A 23002-nucleotide genomic window follows, 5' to 3' on the forward strand; every position below is an offset into this window, starting at 1 on the left:
GGCCGGATGTAACGTTTTCTCGCCCACTCACTCCCTGTACTGGAGAAACTCGAGAACAGACACTCTCGGCCAGTCATTTGCGTCCCCAGATACTGCTGCTCCAGAGAATGTTATGAGACGACCCGATATTCAGCGCATGTCTGAAAGCTACTTTAATGTGATCAGCCGCTAAACCAAATAGCTGCACCGCTGCTTAAAATGAGTCTTACCTTAGATGGGTCTGCGGCTGCGATGACCCACGTGCAGTTGGCGTTGTTGTCGTACTGGACCGGGTAGTTGGGAGATGTAATGACACCGCCGGGTCCTCTCAGCTGACCTCCACACATTGGCGCTACAGGAGAGGACACAGAGAGTTTGGTTAATGTTTAAAGACACATTCCTCATTTAGAATCCACAGGACGAAGCTGCAGTGGTCAAACCCTGTGTTGCATTTCCTGTTAAATCCACAGGTCATGATGCTGTTTCGCTGCAGCTTGTGCAGAGTCATACCTCAGCTACATCAGCATCCTGTATATGTTGGCTTGGCTTATGTATATTTCACATTTTCTTGACCTACGTGGGTGTTCAACACTCAGAACTCAATCTTTACCAGGCGACATGAGCAGCATCCTGAAGAGCATCATAATGCGGCCATCTGCCGAATACAACTGTGAAACTAGTCAAAATGTATTTCACAATATCTTAACATATCATTTGAAAAATAAATTGAATAGAATAATATAAATTAGAGCAAAATTAAAACAAATATATAATATACATATATAAATGATATAGTTCTTTAAAAGAAAAGAGACAAACATATTGATTCAGGAATGATTTAAATAACTAGAATTAATGCACTGCGGTTGATTGAACATATGAAGGTCGCTGTTACCTTAGCTTTGACAACTGAAACACATTATCATGAGGTCAATGTAACATTAACCTTTGACCTCAAAGCACCACCATCTACTTTCCATGAATAGTCTTTTACAACACCGTAACACAACTCTTTTCTTTGTATGAATATGTATGTTTTTGTCTGCTTTTAAAATAAACTGTTGACATTGTCGACCACAAGTCACGTTGTATAGAATTACAACACTGAACAGAAAAGGACGAATGGGACCAAAAAAAGAACCAATTACATTTCGACAAATCTGGACAAAAGGGTGGTATGTATGCACTGTAGTGAGTTCCATTCCAGCTTAACTTTACTTATTACTGACTAAGCTGCAATCAAGCATCACGTCTGAAAACTGGGAAATGGTTGCTAATGACATTGTGGCTATTATCATATTTTAAAGCGAGAGCAATCTAAACACAATCACCTGCACAGCTCAATTTAAAGACCCGACTTGCCAATTTAATGTGGTAGAATTACAAAGAGATTTAATCAAAACCATAAATCATCCATCCATCCATCCATTATCTATAATGTTTAACTTTTCAGCATCAGGGTAAGCGGCAGGTTGAACCATAAATCACACACGTCTAAACGGCACTGCAATGAATATTGTCAGGCTATGAAATGCAAGTTATTAATTATGACAATAAAACTAACTAGAGGATATCAGATTCTGCTATTGTTAAAATGGGTCACGGTACACAAAATTCCACCGTTAATAAGATTGGGTACATCGCAGAACTTCATCATGATAGAAAAAACACGTTTAATATACGTAATAAGTATCACACTTTAATATTCTCATTGAAACTAGTGTGGGAGTCGTTTGGAAACCGAGCTTTTAAGGACAATGTGACTTTTCTTATCAGTGCCCGAGGGTGTCTGCATGGCAGAACTATTCAAAACCCCCTTCAAATTAAAACAGAATTCGTAATGAGCACTTTGAGGGGCATTAGTGTGTACTTGTGTACAAATGTGGGGGGGATAACCTGAAGTATTTGAAAGGGCCTGAACCAGCTCCCCTGATTTTAATGAGTTATGTCTGTAAAACAGGACCTTCGGGTGTTCGAGCCCCGCTCAGTGGCTCGGTGCTACACCCCCTCTCCCACCAAATCCCCCCTATTAAAGTGCACAGAGAACTTTGCTGAAATTAAGGGGAGAATAAAGTAATTAATATGAGTTGTGCTGACAGTGAGGGTGACCTTAATGAAAATAATACAGCACAGAGGAAGCCTAAAAAAGCAATCGCATCCACTCCTATTCCCTTTAATCATGGGGATCATTGGGGCCGACGTGTCCCACCCTGTGTGTTCAGCGACAGGCATAGAAGTGCAGCGAAATAACCGGCAATCCAAATCAGTGTCACCAGCAAGAAAGAATGAACAAAGGAGAAAAACAGTGGATTTTATATCAAGGGATTGGTTCTTTGCAGCAAGAGCTCAGGTCTTTTTTTCCAGTTCTAATGATAGTACATCATTGCGCCCTCTGAAAATTATACCATCACAAAGCATATCACACGATGTGTCTTGTGCTGTGTATTTAGGTAAAAGGGTGTTTTTTATTATCTGGTAGGACATGCACAACCACTGCATTTAAGCATTTGTGAACTATTCCCAAACAGCAGTTGACTAGCTTACTCATCTTTATTTTTGTTTTGAGAAGATGAATGGACACGTCATGAGAGTAGTTCTTCAAATATTTGCTGTGCACTACTATCTGCGTACTTAGAATGTTATCATTATGAGTTTTCTTCTAGGAGGTGCAGCACAGAACTCGTACAGAACTACGAAATTTGCACAAGCATTGCCCTCTGCCATTCCTGTGCGTACTATCTGCTGTAGATGCATTGCCAATGATGCAATGACAACTGCACCATGCTTAATCCACAGATGAATGACTGAAGTTACAAAAGTCACATAACATCGACGAGGTAAAAAGTACGTACAATCTGCTACGAAAAAAAGCACAAGCTAACTCTTATTTAGGATGCATCCCTTCAATTATTCCTGGATGAAGTCTGATCTTCATTTTGAGGCAGAACAGAAGTGACAAAGGTTAAATGACGGTGATGGAATGTGATATTTTTAAAGGGCAAATTGTGCTGACATTTTTGCAGATGTCATGTCAATCTCCACTGTTTCTTTAGATGAAAGTGAAAAGCAGCTGATGGTGATAGTGGGGCCTGCACTCCACCCCAAAAAAAACTGACAGTTTTTTGTGTCATTATTTTATATCAAAGAAGAGCAGAAGACAGATGTGCCAGAACCAGGCCCTCATCACCGTGTCTCATGTTAAAAAAACACCAAAGATCCTCATCTTTTATGACTGATAGTCTCTTAACTGAGATGAAGCACATTCAAAAAATCCTTCTGACATCTTCTTAGTGCTGTAATGTAATTTCGGTCAGTCTAAGGGAAAAAAGAGAGATTCTTGAATTTTGGACAACATGATGATTAGATTATTATCTCACAGAGACAATGGTGTTGAAAAGCATGAATGGGGAAACTGGGAGACAGGTCTTACTGAGGAAAAGGGTCAATGCAGTTGGAAAATCAGTGCAATGATTCTGAGGGTTCAATGTTAGTTTAAGTCAAACTTTACTGTGAATAACTGACAAACATAAATTAATATTTGCTCTTCTGCTCATGTACTTTCTGATGCTGCGACCAATTAATTGATGCCAATGTTGGTGCATGCAGAATTGTGTACCCTAATTATTTCAACCTTTAGGAGTTATCACTCAGCACTTTACGATTACTGGGCCATTCGAGAGTAATGACAAAGCATTTAGTGCTGTTGGATCAATGAAACAACAATCAACCACCAGCCACCAACTGCAATGACAGATTTTTTTTATTGCATCTTTGGTCAAAAAGTTCTGAGCCCAAAGCTCAGTAGAGCTGAGGAGAGCAACTTCTTTCACCTCAGCACGTTGCTCTCACACTGTCATCTCAAGCACTGTTATTAGAAACACATTGATTATAGCTGCTTTAAGGACGAATGACTAGAAAGAGGTTATTTTGTACGTCTCGTGTTATCTTTCCTTTAAGATACCTCACTCCGATGGTGGAGCGCAGTGTATTTAAAACCTAAGGATCTGCTATGTGTAATTTGACAACTCTTTCTGTCTGCATTGAGAGTGCTCAGATTAGTATTGACGTGCAGAGCTCTGTTGCATTGAAACTAAAAATAATTCCCACTTGAAAATGATGCTTAAATTTGTTTTAGAATGCATTAAATCCTTAAAAGAAAATATATATATTATTGTATATAGGATTTATAGCAATACACAAGATCCAATTAACCAACCCCCCCTTGGATTCGGGGAGGTGTGTGCACTGTGTGTCTGTGTGTGTGTTAGAGTGTGGATAGAAGAGACCATCAGGACCAGCTGGGTCAGATTGGGTTTGCAGAAAATCTTTAAATTATATTCTGGAGGGGTTTTGTCCGGTTGGCTGGGGTGTCTACTTTATTTTTTATGCTGAACATGCCTGAAATCAGGGAAATCATCTGAGTTGGGTTAGGTTGGAAAAAATGAATGACTCTGTTGGCTTTTGCAGCCCGAGTCAAACTCTATTTGTGTGTGTGTATGAGAGAGAGATGGAGGGGGTCACTAGTCCCCCTCCAGTGCAATTAGATTGCAAAGAGGTGCAAATAAATATATGTCAAAGTCTGATGTCCCATCGATTAAACAATTATATAACAAAAAAGTGAAAAATCTAATCCAGTCTTTTGAATTCACTTCACTGCGGCTGAGACCTGAAACTGAGGAGAGCATGAACATAAGGACCACCGCACAGGGAGCCTGACCACTTTCCCTGCCTGTCACAAAGTGCTCAGAAGGAAGACATGACTGATGGGCAGCGCCGCGCCACCGCGGCTAAACAGCAGGAAGCAAAAGAACACCATCCAAAGGTCAAAGTCGCGCCAGTCACCGGGAAATAACATAGAAGAAGCAAAACGCATCACCATCACAGTTCCTGAGCGTGGACATATAAATGGAGGTCATATTGAGAGTAACACCATTACACACACACACACACACACACATGCATGGATGGACAACCTACGGATCAGTCCTTACCTCTGCATATTGGCCGATCGTCGCTCCAGCCCACGTAGCTGTCCGTCACTCGGAGACAGCTGATGCTCTTCGAGCCCTGGAGTTCGTAACCCTCATCGCAGGAGAAATGCACCGTGGCTCCTCGCCTACAGAACAAACAACAACATTAGCACCAGAAACCTTTCATGCAAAAAAACAGCAGGACTTGATATGTGATGATGGATATGTAACAAGGCAAATGCAAAAAAAGTACATATTAGCTGACTTCCTGGCTGGGATTTCCAAAAGTGCTGCATTGTGGGAGATGGATGTTCCCCATTTGTCTCTGTTGCAGTTGACCACTGACAGAAGCAATGGCTCCGAGCGGAATGGAACTCTATAATCCCAGCGGTAATATCGCCGTCCCACAGAGGCAGCCTATTAACTGCAGCTGCTCACATTTTTGTTTTAGTATACATTTCTCTACCTGTTTTGGTTGCAGTGGCTTTATGGGGCCTGACGCCGGTTAATGTGCAGTTCCTGATTTTATCATAGTACCCAATAGTGTGGCCACATTTCCAGTGAGTGCTCCGAGCCCTCTGCATTAACATTAAATCTCACATCATTAACAACAGACCCGGAGATCACTTTGGAATAAAATTGGAATGTGCATTTTCAAAACTACATTTTAAATGAAGACATTGGAGAATTCCCCCAATTAATACTGAGACATCTAATCTCAGCCTTGTGTTGGAAAAAAACTGCTTATTATAATAATTCACCTATGTCAAAATCTTACTTCAAAATAAATAACCAGCAATTTACTACTAATTGCTGACGTTATTCATTTATAACACAAAAACACCCTGTCAAAGGACACTTTGTCATAAGCTGAATGACGGAATCAGAAAATCTTGTGTTGAAGGTTGAAGTTGCTTATTAGAGGAACCTTCACACAAGATACAACTGAAAGGACTGAGGCCAATGAATGCAACAAAATAGAGAACGAAATGACCTTGATATGTGTTTTCAAGGTAGTAACACTGCGTAGCTCATGGAAATAAACATTGGTCAAGTTATAAAACCTCAAAGACAAGTGATGTCCTAAAAAAAAAGGATACAACATATTTTCTATTATCCATAATACATCAATCTGCCTGTTCTTGTTCAATCACTGTTTTATCTATTTAGTTAGAGATGATACTTTGTTGAATTAAAGGCTACTCAAATCACTCTTCACTTCCTTTTACCTGAAGTCTGAGCCTTTTCTTTTCCCTCGATCCGGGATCCCCGGGTCTGGACACATGTTGTGTCCTTGAGCGACACCCATCTGTGACACTAATGGGAAAAAGACAGAGAAAAAAGCATTAGGGACAGATTGGGTAACAGTTTGAATTAGGGGGAAACTGACATGCATATTAAAATGCCTGGGCAAGTCCTGGCAAGAGGGAGTTAAGAATTCAGGGTCAGAGGTGTCCAAATCCACATTTGCTTGTTTAACGAAAGGGGGGAAAAAGCGGTTATTGCACCTGCCACATGGTACAACTATGTTTTACTTTGTCTCTAGATTGATCATTGGTGTTGAGCAACAAACCGATTCACTCATTCCCTTTAATAGTCAGGTTGGCCTTCACTCAAACCTTTTTGCTTCTCTGCAGAGGAAACCTTTTCACTTTGAGCAGATCATCTGTGTGTGCACGTTGTGTGACCTCCTATATATAAGGTGCATATTACGGTCTTAAAGATGAGTCCCTAATATAATAATGGGCCACTGACTTCCAGATTGCAGTGCACCCACAATGCACCAGACCACATCAAATCACTCAAAGCACACTCATGGGTGCTCAGTTGGGTGTAGGTGCATTTATGAAGGCACTGGCATAGACACTTGTTTTGTGCATTACCACACTCTGCATCAGGTATTAGTCAGGGTCCTCATTGTTCTGAATGTGTTTGTTGTTAACTTCCTGCCCTCCGGTCGCCAATATCACCTGGTGCCGTTTAATCATTACAAAGCAAATGTAAGGTTCAAAGGCTGATGAGCGGAATCAGTGCTAAGAGCTCCCTTAGTCTTTTCTTATTGTCAAACGTGTGCTTGATATTTGCAGTGCACTTGCACGAATCAACTCGTTTAGCACACACCTTGACCCGCTTAACATTTCTCATCCAGGACATTTTATCCCCGGGCACAGTCCTGGTGCTGCTCGGTTAAATCATGTCACCGGGTGCAAAATACTTAAAGGCAATGTGCCAGGAGGGGTCAAATAAACTCGGGCAAGCGGGATAGCCCATCTGACGGACTGGGAGGGGTCAAAGGTCTGCAGGGGCCAAATCAATGGGACACCTGCTCATTGGCCACGGTCCCAGTTTGATGCGAGAGAGTATTGGGTTCAAAAGCAGATGCTCGCTGCCGCTGTCAGGGTGAAGAAATGGAAGAGAGGAAGGACGGCAGAGGAATGAAGCTACTGTTGGTTAAAAGAAGGAGGAGGAGGCCAATGTTAACTTCCTGACTGTCAATGTCATGTTTACTCACATCTCTACAGACAATACTGTGGTTTATCATATTAACAAAACAGATTGAACCCTATATTTATAATGCAAACCTTGTCAATCAATCAATACTTAATCATAGCAGCAGGTTAAAGCAGTGACATGGTGATAACGCAGCTGCAAGGAGGCTGGTTGGCAGTCAGTAGATTATTTTAAAGTACTATCATTTATTAATTCATTTTTATTAATGTAATATACGGAACATGTAGCTTTAAACATTATAAAAATACAAATAAGCCCATTTTGATCGTATGAAAAGATGATCTAAGTAATGAACTTCATCATTTTGAACTCCAAACCTGTGCCTGTCTTTCCGTTAGGGGTCATGGGCAGTCACATAATATGTAAATGTTATACATAGGGGATCGTAAAGTGGAGGTTTAAAGAAAATAAAAAGCAGTAAAGGGACGCATATGAAAGGAAAGACGCGAGAGTGATTTTTTTCTCTGAGAAACACGGGGATTAAAAGCAGAAGATAAAGTGGGTGGAGGAGGTGGATGGAATGATTTAAAAAAGGCCTCGAGGCAGGATTACCATTAATGCACCTCTCTTTTTGTCTAACAGGTTGTTCTTAAACCCTCCGACATCCATCTCTGCACGCCGGCGCTCTCGTCAGGTGACTCGCTGCCGTCAAGCTATTAATGTCCCAGATGTTCAAATAACGCCAGAATCGGATAACAGCGAGTGGCGGAGTCAGACAGACGGCGAGAGAGAGAGAGAGAGAGAGAGAGAGAGAGAGAGAGAGAGAGAGAGAGAGAGAGCAAGGGCAAGGAAGACTGCCACGGTGAAGAGAGCCACCAATGCAATTACTCCTGTCCATTTACCATTAGAACAGCGTCTCCAGCACAGACAGTGCGTCCTTTGTGTTTGTACCTTTTACAGTCAGTATTCACCCTTTTGCTCTGGCCAAGGAGTGAAAGAAGAAGAAGAAAAAAATACAAACTAACAAGGAAGCTTGGGAGAGTGAGGAGATGAAAAGGACTCTGGCATCTTCTCTCATAGGAGGACACAGACGCTGTGGAGTCGACAGGCATATTCAACGTGTATTGAATTACTTGTACGAGGATTCTTTTCCACAGTTAAGTCACTTACCATCGGCCACAAGAGTCGCATCTGTTCGTTACTGACTGCACTGAAAAGGAACTGAATAAACCTCCTGGATTAACTTCTACTATCAAACTACATTTTTATGCAGTGCTCACCCTCCTTAAGGGAAATATCCAATTATAGCCGTATTGTCCTAATTCACCCCTTAGCTCTACCACTGGGTCTCACCCCTTCATTTTACGTGTTGCTGTGACAGGGTAGTGTTGTGTCATTTTTTTACGTGATGTAGGGGTAGTGGCCATCTAGCCCTTCAAAAAATAACCTTCAACCGTAGAGTATTCAGCCACCCCCCCCCCAAAAAAAAAAAATAATTTGAAGGGGTAAACAGAAATTCATGAATGCTTTACAAATCAATGATCCCACATGTAATGTGTTGCACATCGTCACGCATCATCCATGTACACTGCACATGTAACTTTTCCCTCAAATGGCAATGGGGGAGACTTTGTAGTTAACAACTTCACTATAATTGTTTAGAGTTTTTAGTGGCCTTAGTCAATCTGCTGAAGCTCCTGATGAAGATGCCGAACTAACAGTGCTTTAGTCCACAGTTGCAAGACAATTTCTAGAAGTTATTCTTGTGTTCTCTCCAATGATAACTCAGTGGCCTCTGTATTGGAAAAAAGGGAGCAATTATTTTCAGTCCGGTTTATTTGCAAAACACGGCAATTAAAGTATCCGACTTACACACTGATATCTTGTGGTGGTTGTCTTTGCTGGGCAGCATCTTTACACCTCGCGACTTCAGTTCAGTCATCTTCTTCACTGCGGAGGAAAAGAGCAAAGACACACATGAGCGACGGAAAGCACACGCATTCCTGAGATGAAACATACAATATATTGCTCTATACCTCCCTGCCCACACCTGCTTCACGGCAACTTATTATTGCACAAAAACACAATATCTGAATGCAACGTCCATCTGTAAAGGTCACATTTGTATGGTGATATGCACATTCCCATAGAGTATCATGTAACGAAGGGTGAAGGGAATAACATTAATATTTGATATAAGGAATTTTTTAAGGCTGGGTCTGCCAGGAACGATATGAGCTTTAAATTATTCTCCTGATAATTGCAGGAAAAAAACAAATAACCAAGTCATCATTGCAAAGTAAGCGGCTCCTCTAAATGCATATTTATTCATCAGTTTTAGCTGCACCGTCAGCTGGTTTTGTGCACACTCACCCTACTTAATTACGCCGACGCTCCCTGACAATGGAACTTTTACTTGTTTTGCTCAAATGTGTTTGATCCTTTGTTCAGTTTCAGCAGCATTTTGGGAAGAAAGTGCTTATTGTGGGTTTGAAAGAAAGATCACAATGACGGATCTTTCTCAGATCTGTGAGAATGATCTCAAAAAGAGGGAAGAAAAAAAGATATAATTGTGTTTGTATCGAGTCATCCAAGCTAATAAGTGCAACGTTTGATTGAGGCTGTTTTCTATTTAACGGACACAGAAGGACACAAAGCCAATGGAGATATTCAATCAGCAGTCATTTCATCACTGCAGCATGCGGCTGCTGTGGAATCACGTGAGATGTCATGATGAGAATGGCTGGTCGGGGGGATGGTACTGGAGATGGAGTCAGTGTTTAATCTTATTAAAGTATTAGTCTCCCATTCCTCTCTGATCTTCTAAACATATTTATCTAACACTGAACCTGTAATCCCATGGGCTCGCCGCGTTTTCTTTGCCATGTTGATCATGCCCCCCCCCCCCATCTCTCGCTTTCTGTATTTTTCTCTTACCATCATTGCCTCTGATATTCCCAGCAGCTGGCTGGAGGTGAGATCCTTGGAGATCACCTTTATTGTGTGGACGAACTAATCCTTTTTCCCAGCTCATCCATTCTAAAGGTTGACCCCGCTACCCCCCCAAACCCTCAGAGAGCAATGGGATGGGATAATGGATGTGCTTGAGAGAGAGAGAGAGGCTTCTGTGCATGTGCATGTGTGTGTAAATGCACATCAGCTGCGGCATACAAACCGTTTACCGGTTTTACAACAGTGGCTGATCTCTGTGTGTGTACGGTTGTGTGTGCAGAAGAGGAAAAAAAGTCTGTCAATCTTGAAATCACAACTATTTCGGCAAAATAATTTGATAATTCCACTTGCTGTCAGTACAGTTGCACACCCAGCAAAATGTTACTGCAAGAAATAACCTGATTAACTGCAGAAACGTTGATTTGCACCAGAAACTACATGAAAATGTCACAACATATTGGTGCTTCCTCTGTTCAGCTGTGTCTTGACAGTGAAGATAAAAAGCATAGAGGTCACTAACACTTTCCTCCCTTAGGAGCAAGATCGTGATCCACAAATTCTAAGGCCATCCGCCTCTAAGATCATGAGAAACATTTTGTACAAAGTTCACATCCTGGCCCGAGGGCAGCATGAGAGGAAAAGTTCAAGTCCAAAATGGCAAAGACCGTTTCCTCTGGAAAAATACAAATGTGCCTAATTTCCGGGCCGAGGGCTTGTTTTTTTTTATTTCTTGCATGTGGCTGGAAATCAGATTAGTGTGGTCATACCTTGGTACTGGGCGCTGAACCCTCTCAATTTGTGGTTGCCGTCGGAGGTGAAGTGCAGCCGGAGCCAGTTCTTGCTGCTGATGATGGGTGAGGGAAGGTTGGGGCCGGTGAACCTGCGGAAACAGAGACAGAAGAGAAGAGTGCCCTTTGCTATTAGCATATCCGCAAATGAGTGCCTTGAAGTGTAATAATGCGAAGGTAGCAGATTGCAAACGGCTGTAATAATTAGCATTCGCCGTTATCATAATATAAGCACTGATCAGCTCCTTTGTACGTGACGGCTTTTTCAGCCATTTCCAAAGTCATCTCAGTTTAGGTTCTTGAGGCAGCGAGTCCAGTAAAAAGCAATAAAGCACTTAATGGGTTATGTTTATTACATACCACCGTAAAAACTACTGTAATTGAAGTACACATCGTTTTCTTCTTGCTGCTATTTTACTAAACTAAACATACAGAAACGAATTTCTCCATCATTAGCTATTCGCTGTTTCCTCTGCCACTAGAAGGAAGCGGCTCTGCACCTGTGTTCGCGCCTCATTATGCAATCCATCAGATTTCCCATAAAGTCAAATCCAATGGAAAAACAATATTGTGGAGGCTGGCGGAACCTGCCAGTCTTCCCGGTGATTGTCTTGTTTGTTCATGATAATTTTACAAACATTTCAAAATGAATGTGGCCATCACTTAGGAGATGTTAACATGCTGCACCTTAAAGAACTATTAAAGGAAGAATCAAACTCTCAAGGGGAAATATCAACAAAAAAAAACAAAACAGAGCAGTGGTGGCATATGCACAAAAAGGACATTTAAAACCAATGTTGAATTATATTCTGCGTTATACTTTTCAAATTGTTAAAGCCAACATCATTCATATCCTGAGAAACACTAACACAAGCTCAAACACGCACACTCCAGTATATGCACCTATACCCTCTTGCCACAGCCGAACGAGTGCGAGCGGCAACTCCACTTCCCCAACAGCAAATTAAATTTCCCCAACTGTGTCCACCTCATCTCCCAAACCTACTTATCAGCCTCACTTTATAGAGCAGATTCATACTAAAGGTACACCTCCACCCAGCTCTTATCCATACGGCAGTAAACGGTAAAATACGCTTAGAAAGAGAAAAGAGTGCATACCTCCCCCAAGGCCCGACAGTCCCTTTAAATTCAATTGAGCTGCACTAAACTGCAGACACTTATACAGTATATGTCTTTGATATGCAAGACTTTTCTCCAAAATCTGCGACTTATTCCAAGGGAAGTCAACGGAAATGTTAGAGAGAGGGCAAATAAAAAAACATTCTGGATGCGCCCCAGGATTTAATATAAACTCCCCTGATCCAGACCACATCCTTCCACCAAGTTTTGTGGAAATCAGTTGTGTGGTTTTTGCTTAATCTTGTTTCCAAACAAACAAAACAACCGACAAATGGAAGGAAAGGGGTGAATACCTAACCGACTTGGCGGAGGTAATAACGCAAACGCAAAATAAAATGTTGACGAGTGTAGAAAAGTGATTACGTCGCTGATGAAACCCTGAGCACTTCCCTCAGCCCCCGTGGCTGCTTCCATCCCCGCACTTGTAAGTCAGCAGAGCCAATGACCTCAATCCTTGGCTAAGACCTGATTTCCATTGAGGCGAGCTTCACTAATCAAACAGTTATGTTCACATCTCAAAAAGGGTAGAGGTCAGGGTCTTGGGCCACGGACGGGGTCGACCCTATTTCCTAACTAGATGAACGAGCTCCGTTTAATACAATGTTTGGAGAGGGAAAATATGTGTGTGTGTAAAAAGCAGATGAAGGAAGGGTACGACACACACACTCAACGACAGCAACACAGTATCAAATCCATCAACTCCTCTGGCGTATATTATGGACACCTTCCAAATGACTGCTACACTATCCATTGGTTATAATCCAATCATATACACTGTGTCTCCTCACTGGCATTGTATTTCTGCTCTTCTTCATACTTGGTCATAATTAAAGGGTATTTATCTGATCAGATTATTTGTTTCCTCTTCCTTTCAGTGTGGCCCAGAGGCTGCATGGAATAATGCAAATTAAGCGGAAATGTTAAGTAATTTTTTACGACACTAGACTTGATTTATAATGACGAGTACAAGAGTGATAAAGTGATTCAGCATGCCTCTGGGGATGCTTTTTCACCTAACAGCAGGTGTGGGGGGGGGGGGGGGGGCTCATGTAGGGTCCGGCACATGTCACCTCCGGCTCTGAGTACTTAGCTGGGACATGCGACAGCTTAAAATCCTTGGTACCAAATCTCCTGTCAATGACTTGCCGCAGGCTATATGACCCCACCAACCAGCATATGTACACACAGAGGCCCCGAAACACCAGATCCACGTTTGTTTGTTTGTTTATCGTCGAGTGCCAACCAGCGTCAAGGTGCATTATTCTACTGGATAGTATTCACTGACGTACACTCACTCCCCCTTTTTACCATAGGGATAAATTGAAATAGCCCTTGGAATCAAAGAGCAATTTAAGATGGAATCAACTTTCATTAGCACGCAACAAAAAACAAGGACGGATTTAAGATTCTACAAACTGTGGCATTAGCCGAGGATCAAGAACGGATGGATATGCCATTAAGGATTAGTCAATTAATAAATATCGGATGAGGGATGAAAAGACCACCATAAATAACATTTTGACCCAATGTCACATCTGCCGTTTCCAATTTCAAAGCTCAATCCCAATCCTCCATCCTGGGCAGGCTGAGGATGGGATTGAGGTCCCCTGAAGGGTGGTGCTACTATAGTTCCTTTTCACCTTGCCATCCCTCTCTCTCGCTCTACCTTTCCCGCTGACCATATTAGATTTTATGCGGAATTGTCTTGAGAGTGCAGCGCTAAATCAGTTTCCATTTCCAGGCCCCCAAAGCTCCTCGGACTGAGACTTTTGATGATTGTCCAAGAAAAGAACTACGGGCAGGGCAAGGTGATGGAAGCGGCCGGTGCTGCACATGACTGACGGGGCCGAGCTGTAAACCGCACATGGTGGTTTTCTGAAAACGAGCTGGAATTTAATGCAACTCTTTTATTTGAATCCAAACTACGTGTTATCGATATAAGTGAAAGTCTGAAATGGTTATGCAAACCTCTGATTAGCAAGTATCTGAAATCAGATTTGCAAATCCCTGTCGCTTAGACCTGTCTGTTCACTGTTATATTAAGATCGAGGGGTCTTGGAAAGACGCAGGACCAGTCAGAATCCATCGTGCGCAAGCCTAGCACAGAGACACTCTCCATACTGATGTGATGTGACTCATTAAATTGTCAATGCCTTTCGGGATTTTGAACAAAGGTCGTCGTCATCAGGCAATTCAGCAACCTTTCCTTGGCGAAAGGGGCTTTTTCCTGCTTTATATTCATCGTTTCATGTCGTCTTCTTTCTGTTCGAGGGGCAAGGTGTCAACTGACTCCATGCACAATCAGTGGTGGGTAGAGTTTGCGGGTCAAAGGTGGGCGACTCTGCATTTGGATAAAGCGCATTAAATCAGATTAATTGCGATAGAGCACCTGATGACGAAACGTGTGTTGATGTGTGGGTGTTTGCGTATGGCTGCAGGAACGTCTGTGTGAGTTGGAGCTATACACAGGCCCATCAATCGGAGCTCTGCTCAGTATGCAGGTCCTGGTGATTACAGAAGACGGTGGGTCACCGTGACTTTACAGCCAAAAGTCTGGGCATTCTAATGAGGCTTTGTGATATATAGCACATGCCAGCCTGTCCAGATGTATATACAGACCACACAGCTAGTACATTTTCACTATACAAACGCACACTGTTTGCAGATATCAATAAATCCTCTCTCCCCACCCTCCCTGTCTTCTCACAAACACACACGCACGTGGCACATCTTTCCGAGGTAAAACTAATCAGTGTGGAAGACCCTTAAGTCGAGACTGGCATTATTACTGTGCCGGCAGTGGAGCTGTAACTGTGACCTTCAAGTGTGACTGAGAGCAGACCAACACGGGGGGGTTAAATGAACCACCAGAGTCCCCTGCTCCAAACAACACACATAGAGCCCATTCATTTTCTTCAAACAACAACCACCCAGGCAGTTAAAACCATCAACTTTACACTATAAGTCAAGGCCAGAGTATTAAGAGAGGCCTTCGGGGCGGTTATGCCTCCTGGGTCTGTGCTGCACCAGGAGGCGAAGCTCTTGAGTGCAAAAAAAAAAAGAAGAGAGGCACTGCAGAGGAGGCTGAAACCACAGCTGGCCAAGTCAGTAAAACTACAGACCCATCAGAGCCAGCATGCCTACTCTTCCTTTAAATTCCCTGGTCCAGCAGAGCTAAAATGTCTGTTCTTCTTCCTCTTTCAGCCCTCATGTTTTATTCATTCACAGACCTCTGGCCCCATCAGAAAGCCTTGTTAAATCTTCTGAAGGATTCCTTTCTTCCTCTTCCCACAACTCATTTCTGCCCTCACAGAACATATAATATGGACACTGATTGAAAGAAATTTCCCTTTGGGAAGAGCAACACGGCAGCCTTCATCTTGGCTCCCCCCTCCCGTATTATTTTTTTATTTTACAGTAGCCTGGCTAAAAGCTTCCTGCAAAACAATGAAAACAATGGGTACACACACCTCAAGCTTGGGGATAACTCTGTGGGGACAATGTGCCACACAACATCTTATCATTGATAACCAGCTGTCAAAGACAAATATCTCTTTTTCAAAGACAGGAAAATACAAGGGCAATGGGGTCTTTCGATGATGATGTGCTCTTCCAGTTTTAATACCCATGAAAATTAACAGTAACCTTATTGGCTACTCTGCCATGCGGTTTCATTTGCACCAAAGAGAAATGCAGAGTGGTCACACAAGAGCAAATCTCAAGCTGTATGAGGTCGAACAGATTTTTTTTTTTTTCTTTTCTTACAAGTACACGAGGTACTCATCAAACAATGTGTCACGTTCAGAGAGAACATCAGCATAGTTTTAGGCCACAGCAGCGATCTGTCACGCTGACGGTGAGAGAAGAGTCCTGTGAGGAACAGGTTCAAGTCAAGGCAGCAACACTTCTGCGTAGGGCTGATGAATAAAATAATGCATTTTTTTGTTTGGACCTTGATTGCAGAAATTATGGTCTACAGTGTGCATATGCAACTCTGAATATATCAAAGGCTGGTGACAAATTGTTTTCTGTCTTAATCTTAAGCACCCAATTATCAAACCAAATATTTCTGTTATAGGTCCTAGCTTTTGATTCACTTAGATCTTTTGTGCAGTCACAGTCTGCGGCCCTGTTCAGACCTGGTGACATCTGTCCTGAGAGATCCGATCACAACTGGACACTGCTAAGCTATCTGTTCACACTTATTTGGAAAAAAGCCTCCAGACCGTGTCTCTGTGACAAGTTGTGATCAGATCTCACTTTGCAGCTGTATATGCAAATAAACACGCGTGTCAGAGGATGATGTGTGTGTTGGTATGAGTGAGAGAGAAAGACAGAGAAAGAGAGTGAGCGGAGTCAGGGGGGACTGAATGAATGAAAGTGCACATCTAGGAAGAAAGAGTTTACCAATTTTAGAAAAGTATTAATCATCATGTGGTGATCAGTGTTATGTTTATGGTGGCTGCTACGAACAAATTGATGTATGGACCCTGGGAAATATAAAAGTAGGTTGACGCAATTGCATTCACACGGCAAAAAGAATGTGGCCACATGTGTCCTCGACAATAATGTCATTTGGGTGATTGGATTTCAGGACCTGATTTCACTTGTACCATTTCCTTGGATATTATTTCATGGCAATCCATTAAAATGTTAAATTCTGGAAAAAAACAAGTCACCCACCCCAGAAAAGAGAGCGACCCCATTACTTCATCCATCACAGTCCAATTGGAGAGAATCTGTCTGGAGAGTTAATCAGTTTCACGCACTATGACCCCGCAAATACAATACATCATATATCAGGAAGAGATATTTTGGTAGCAGCCTACAAAAGAAGGCGTGAGGGCGAGCAGACAAAACGGGGCGGAAACATAAAGTCAAGTGGCTGAAATGATGGAAGAATTTAGTGCCGCTTGTTCCACAGTTGATCGAGGCGTCAATGTGATTCATTGCTCTCGCTCAAAAAGTCAAGGTAGATGCAAGCAAAGTCAGAAAGAGCAGAGGAGAAGTGCTGCCGAATGGACTGCGGAACAATAGCTATGAGCAAACCCAAGGGGAATTGTTCACTGAAATTCAACATGAGGACCCTGCACCGGCACAGATCACTCGTTTGATTAAAATGAAGCCAGCGGCAAACGCAGGAGTACACAAGCTAGTGGCTGTTCTCTCCATTTCTCTCCTTCGGTTTAATCCCTTCTCAAACACAGCCGGCATTACACTTCACCTTCACTGCTGGAGACACAAACACACAACAGGTATACACAAAGCGCATCGCACTACCCCAAACAACATCCGCGCACTTCTCAATGGCTGTATTTGTCAGCGCAAGGTATTGGATCTGTGGTTAACAAGAGAAAAACAAATGAGTTTCCAAGGTCACTCTGGGTGGTTGTGATAATTGAGCCCTCCCTGTGGATCTTTCAAACACAACAATAAACAGGGGCCATAATATCCCCGGGCCCATTACAGGAACATCATCCCTCTCTTCTACGGGAGGCTCTAGGAGATATAGAGCGAGACCAAAAAGAATGAGGAGTCACAGAGTCATCTCAGTGTGACAGAGAAAAGTCAATACGAGAACTGAAAAGTTGCGGTAAAAAAAATAAAAATAAAGAACCCACGGTGAGTGTCACTTTTAAACAGGTCCAATGTTCAACTTTCCCCCCCTTTATCTAACACTCCATAATCAATGTGCGACCGGCTCCAGTAATACCAATCAGCCAGCGAGTTATAAACCAGTCACAGGTTTTAATGTAGTGTCAAAATCATTAAAACCGCTCACAGGTTTTAGTGTTGTGTGTTACAGAGTCAGAGTGGCAGTCAGGGTACTGGTAATAATACAATACAATGACAGAGAAACACTGCCAACTTCAATTGAAGCACTTTTTTGCCTCAACTAGCTGTTATCATCCATGCTGGTTCAAAGTGGTGCCATTTCCAGCTGTCTAAGATATGTATTTTTTTTTACGATACAATCACTGGAGTTTACCAGAGAGAGCTGTCACTTAAAGTCACGGAAAAAGATGGAATGACAATTCACAAGGAAAAAAAAAGAGTGAGATCTACATTTGTATTAGGCTCTCATTGTTTTCTTCATATACTGATTTCCTGTCTTTTCCAGATAGTTTGGACTTTCAGACCAACGGCAGGAAGCAACAAGGACGTGCATTTAACAAATTCCAACTCGGTAAACAGAGCACCTGAAGTTAATGATGCTAGCAGTAATAATAATAATGATAATCAGTGACAACAGAATTAATAAAGTGAACCAGTAATTAATTGTCTCCAATCAAAAGGAGAGACTGCTTCCTTCTGAATTGACGACACACTGGTGTCACGCACGTCTACAAAACAATCACAGCAAAGGCAGACCCAGCCCATATAGGTGAGGATGACAGTTACAAAGACTTGACCCTTATTTCAGACACTGGCATTTCAGAATGAGATGGTCACTACCATTTTGATATTGGTTCAATGAATATGACGCTACACCTTGCAGCCTTTTACCTTACCTTAGCTTAGCATGAAAATGGATCAATAACTTGCCTGGCTCTGTCCAAAGGTTAACAAAATTACCAGCACCTCTACAGCCTATCAGTTAACACATTAAATTTCATCAAGTGCGAAAATGACAAATTGTGCTCTCTGAGGCACATCAAATTATCTTTCTCTTTAAGTAACACAACAAACGTTTCGAAATCAGATCACCTGTCAGTTTAAGACGCACATTTTTGTGACGCTGGACAATCACTCTCTCTCCCCTTCGCTCCGTATCACACTCTGTCTTTCTAGCTCTTTGTCTTCCCTTGTGCTTTGTGTGTATGAGCTGTTTTTTTCAGAGCGAGTCTGGGATAAAGCATGACGCGAGGAGACAGGTACGACAACATTTTGGTCTGCTCATTGCTCTCTGATTCCACGGCCGAGACCCTCATCTGTGCTTTCATCACCACTGTCCAGAGAACCTCCAGCTGCTAAGGTTATCACCCAATCAGAAGCCAGACAGCAAACCAACCCTTAAGCCAAAACCGGCTTGACCTTCTCCATCCCTAAACTCCATCTCTGGACCTACAGTCCTCAAGGTTCCGGACTGCAGGTCTGCTCGCCCTCCCTCTGCACCAGCCTGATGGTTACAGGGTTGTTGGTTTATGCCCCATCTCTGTTCACAAAAACGTTTGACCACTACTTACATCATCCCCAGCCAGAATCTCTATGATTATCCCCTGTTGTTGGTTTGTTTTCATGTTATTCTCCTAACTCTGGCATCTCTCTTTGTGTTTGGTTTGCATGTCCATCCACAGCCCATGCAAACAAGCTTCAACTGAAACCATAGTTGATGGAAACACATCCTGGACAGATTGGAAAACTTTTTGGGATAATACATCAATTGTCTTATCTATTTACAGAATTCTGTGTCGTGCAGTGAAACTTCAATGACCTGGCATCACTTTGACATGTGCACCGAAGATAACTGTAGTTGGTTTGAGGAAATCTACTCATCATTTTTCTTTGTTATAAGTTTTGAGGTTTGTGTGGATATTAAATGCATGCATGATTTAACAGCAGCCCATTAGTAAGAGCAACTTACTGGCAATCATAAAACCAAATGGCACATAAACCTATGTTGCTATACAATCTGCTCTTGTGCACTTTTTATAATGAAGGCGCGGAAAAGTGCAGAGTCAGAGTTTCCCCCTTTAAAACAATAAGCCCCGAGGCGCCTGCATATTAAAGCGTAGTACAGTAAATAAAGGTCGGCATTATGTATAAAGCAAAGCTAATTAACAGCAAGTGGGAGAGATATACAAAGAAATGATGACCATTGAAGTCCTTCTTTGCTTATTTTGAAAGGCTGCCGGCTCAGGATTAAAAAGCATGAGAGTTCACATTCTTCTCATCATTTGATGGTTATCGATTTATTTTGCCTGTTTGCCTGGTCACAGCTTGAATCGGAAGAGCATGAGAAAACAGATAGGGCTGAATCAACGATAGACGTGCAAGTGCTCGGGGAAAGAAACAACTCGTATACCTCTTTTGAATTCAATTGCCTCTATCCAAACATTTATTCTCATTCCCCTACTCCAACATACAGCTGCTACTTTACCTCTCACACGTCCTCCAGTATTTCCCTTATCACTTACTGTTGCTACTTATCAGGGATTCTTGACTAAATTTCCAATGCACTGCTTTCGCTGGCATCTTTTCAGGTGAACTCCGAAAAGGCTCTTACAGAAATAAATAGGACTAAAACTTGATTTCGTGCCAGCGCTATGTTGTCGATAGTGGCAACTGGCAACGCGGACCCGTTGCCATTTCAGTCTTGTCGAGGCCTTTTTTTTGGTGCCTGCACCTGTTCCAAAATCCAAATGCCGCCCCCACCTTTTGCACCGAGTGGGGTGGAGCAGGGAACTTTTTTAGAAGAAAATAAAACATGTTACTGCCTGCTCAGATCTATCGTCATCACAGGCACAAGCAGCTATGGAGACATTTATGTGACATTTAACCACAGAAGATAAAAGGTGACCTCGCAAAAACCATGTTTAACAGTGCACGTTTTATTTTGAGGTATCAGGTGAATCCAGAAGAAACTTTGAAAGGTTTAAAAATGCAATTCACGTGTAATCGTATGTCAAGTAAATAGTTTGCAAATGGTAAATGTTTTGTTTTTCTAAAGCGCTTTACAAGTCTTGATGAGTGCTTCACAGTCCAGTTTCCATTCACCCCTTCATACAGCACAGCACTTTATCTATCACACATCACTCCCACACTGGTATGGGGCATTTTGTGGATTAGGACACTTTGGCACATGAGACAGAGGAGTCGGGAATCGAACCACTGACCTAAGTTGGGGAGAAAATGCACTCCAACTCCTGAGCCACAGCTGCTCACGAAGTGGATGTCCAGCATGTTTTTTCCGTATTTGAGGTGGTGTCCCTGAAACCATCATAGAGGTCGGAGATTAAATGTTCCTTTCATAGTTTACTCCAATTTGTATTCTACACTTTTTTTATTTATACAGGTCAAATAGTATGAGCTCTAAGAAACATTTATTATCCTCTTATTTAAAGTATTTTGTTATTTCATGTGCACCATGTGGACATGCATTGTAGTCTCTCCAGACATTTCAATTCAACTTAGAAAGGAACATTATTTGCTTTTCTATGACATATTTGAGGTTTTATATTTGTGGCTTGCAACCGTGCCCTTCTGAAGTCAGCATCCTCCTGGTTGTGAAGCCGTGTGTTTGGCTGCCTCTGGCGTGTGGCAATGAGCCACTGAAATGAGCTGGTAAAGAATCGTGGATGAACCAGGGTGGAAAATCTGGTGTCACAATAACCCTCCCCACCCCCCTTTCATCTCAGCCAGACCCCTCAGTCCCTTGTGGTATTACTCACTCAAAGCCCGGCTGTATTACAGGGCACATCTTTCTCCCTTGTGTTTTCTCTTTAGTGCACAACGTCAGTTTTTCATGATCTCTGAGATCACTGCAGCATCTCACTCAGGCTATGAGGATTGATGCGAGTTGTGAGAATTCCAGCGCAGAAGAATGTGGGCGGGAGGTGGGAGGAGGAGAGGGGGTACGAACAAGCAGGAGATGAGTAGCTTCCAGGGGACGTAGGAAATGAGTCATCCAGGCACCAAGAGCAGCGAGAAAGAAAAAATATATATAAAATTCACTCAGACCTCAGCTTTCAGTGGCTCTTCCTCCGTACAGGCTGTCCACCCTCCGCATTCTCTCACCCCAGGAGCTCTGTGCATTTGTTTCCGTTTAATTAGTGCGAGGGTCGCTGACAAAGCCATTCTTTTGTGCAACCATTCAAAAATGAATCCAAATACATGAACTGGAAAGATGCAGAAAGAAAAAGGATAGGGCTTTTATCCGACTGTTTTGTTAACTGGCCTTTTGTTCCACTGTTACTCTTGTTATTTTGGGGGGGGGGGGATTTGGATTTGTTCTCTGTCTTGTGCCATCACTCACTGTAATCCCTCACTTGGTCTTACTCCGCTGCTTCATCCTACTTCTGGGACAATATGCGATGCAAATGGATGCCATCGTCAATGCTCTCGTCTTTTTTTCTATCTCAAACAGGAGAATCAGAGCGAGGAGAGATGAGCCTGAGAATGAAACAGGCTGTTATGTCGTTTATTTATGGGCTACAAACGGTTTAGGGTAAGAATCATATTTCCTAATCAATATTTACATGGACAATGAGAAGACAGGTTGTCAAAGTTGGATTAAATGGCAAATGGACTGCGTTTGTGTAGCTTTTAGTGCTTTACTCTGCATGTTTCATTATGTATATTCATTTATATGGGAATCATTCTCACAATGCTGTTACAGACATCACAGGCAAATTAGGCGTGTGTGTCTTGCCCAGGGACACTTGGGACGGCAATGTGGACTGGAGGAGCAGGGGATTGAACCACTGACTCTCTGCCCATGAACAGATTGGACAGTTGAACTGACTCCAAACCATGAATCTAGATGGGTGGTCCTGCTGAGACAGCGATGGTGAAATCAAAATACTAAAACAACTATTGGTGACTGCGATGTGAGCTTTAATGACGCCACTGTTTAAGACAAGCATAGAAAACTGTTTGAGGTGTAGGGGACATGCTTGGAGGGGGAACCAATTGTCTTTCATTATATTCAACCTCTCCAGTAGAGCCTGAACTGATCCCAGAGACCCTGTTTGGTTCTGAGCGATCCAATCACAAGTGGGC

General features: G+C 42.5%; 1 protein-coding gene across 1 annotated transcript in view; it reads right to left on the reverse strand.

Annotated features, from left to right (window-relative positions):
* Window positions 1–23002, reverse strand: part of csmd2 (CUB and Sushi multiple domains 2) — a 238824-nt gene that overhangs the window by 114958 nt on the left and 100864 nt on the right. The window contains exons 6-10 of the mRNA XM_062410449.1: window positions 11120–11232; window positions 9273–9350; window positions 6179–6266; window positions 4971–5095; window positions 210–331 (exon numbers count right to left, since the gene is read on the reverse strand). Of these exons, the coding sequence (XP_062266433.1) occupies window positions 210–331; window positions 4971–5095; window positions 6179–6266; window positions 9273–9350; window positions 11120–11232 (526 nt within the window). The remainder of the gene's footprint in view (window positions 1–209; window positions 332–4970; window positions 5096–6178; window positions 6267–9272; window positions 9351–11119; window positions 11233–23002) is intronic.

This window comes from Platichthys flesus, chromosome 17, assembly GCF_949316205.1.
Source record: "Platichthys flesus chromosome 17, fPlaFle2.1, whole genome shotgun sequence".
NCBI lineage: Eukaryota > Metazoa > Chordata > Actinopteri > Pleuronectiformes > Pleuronectidae > Platichthys > Platichthys flesus.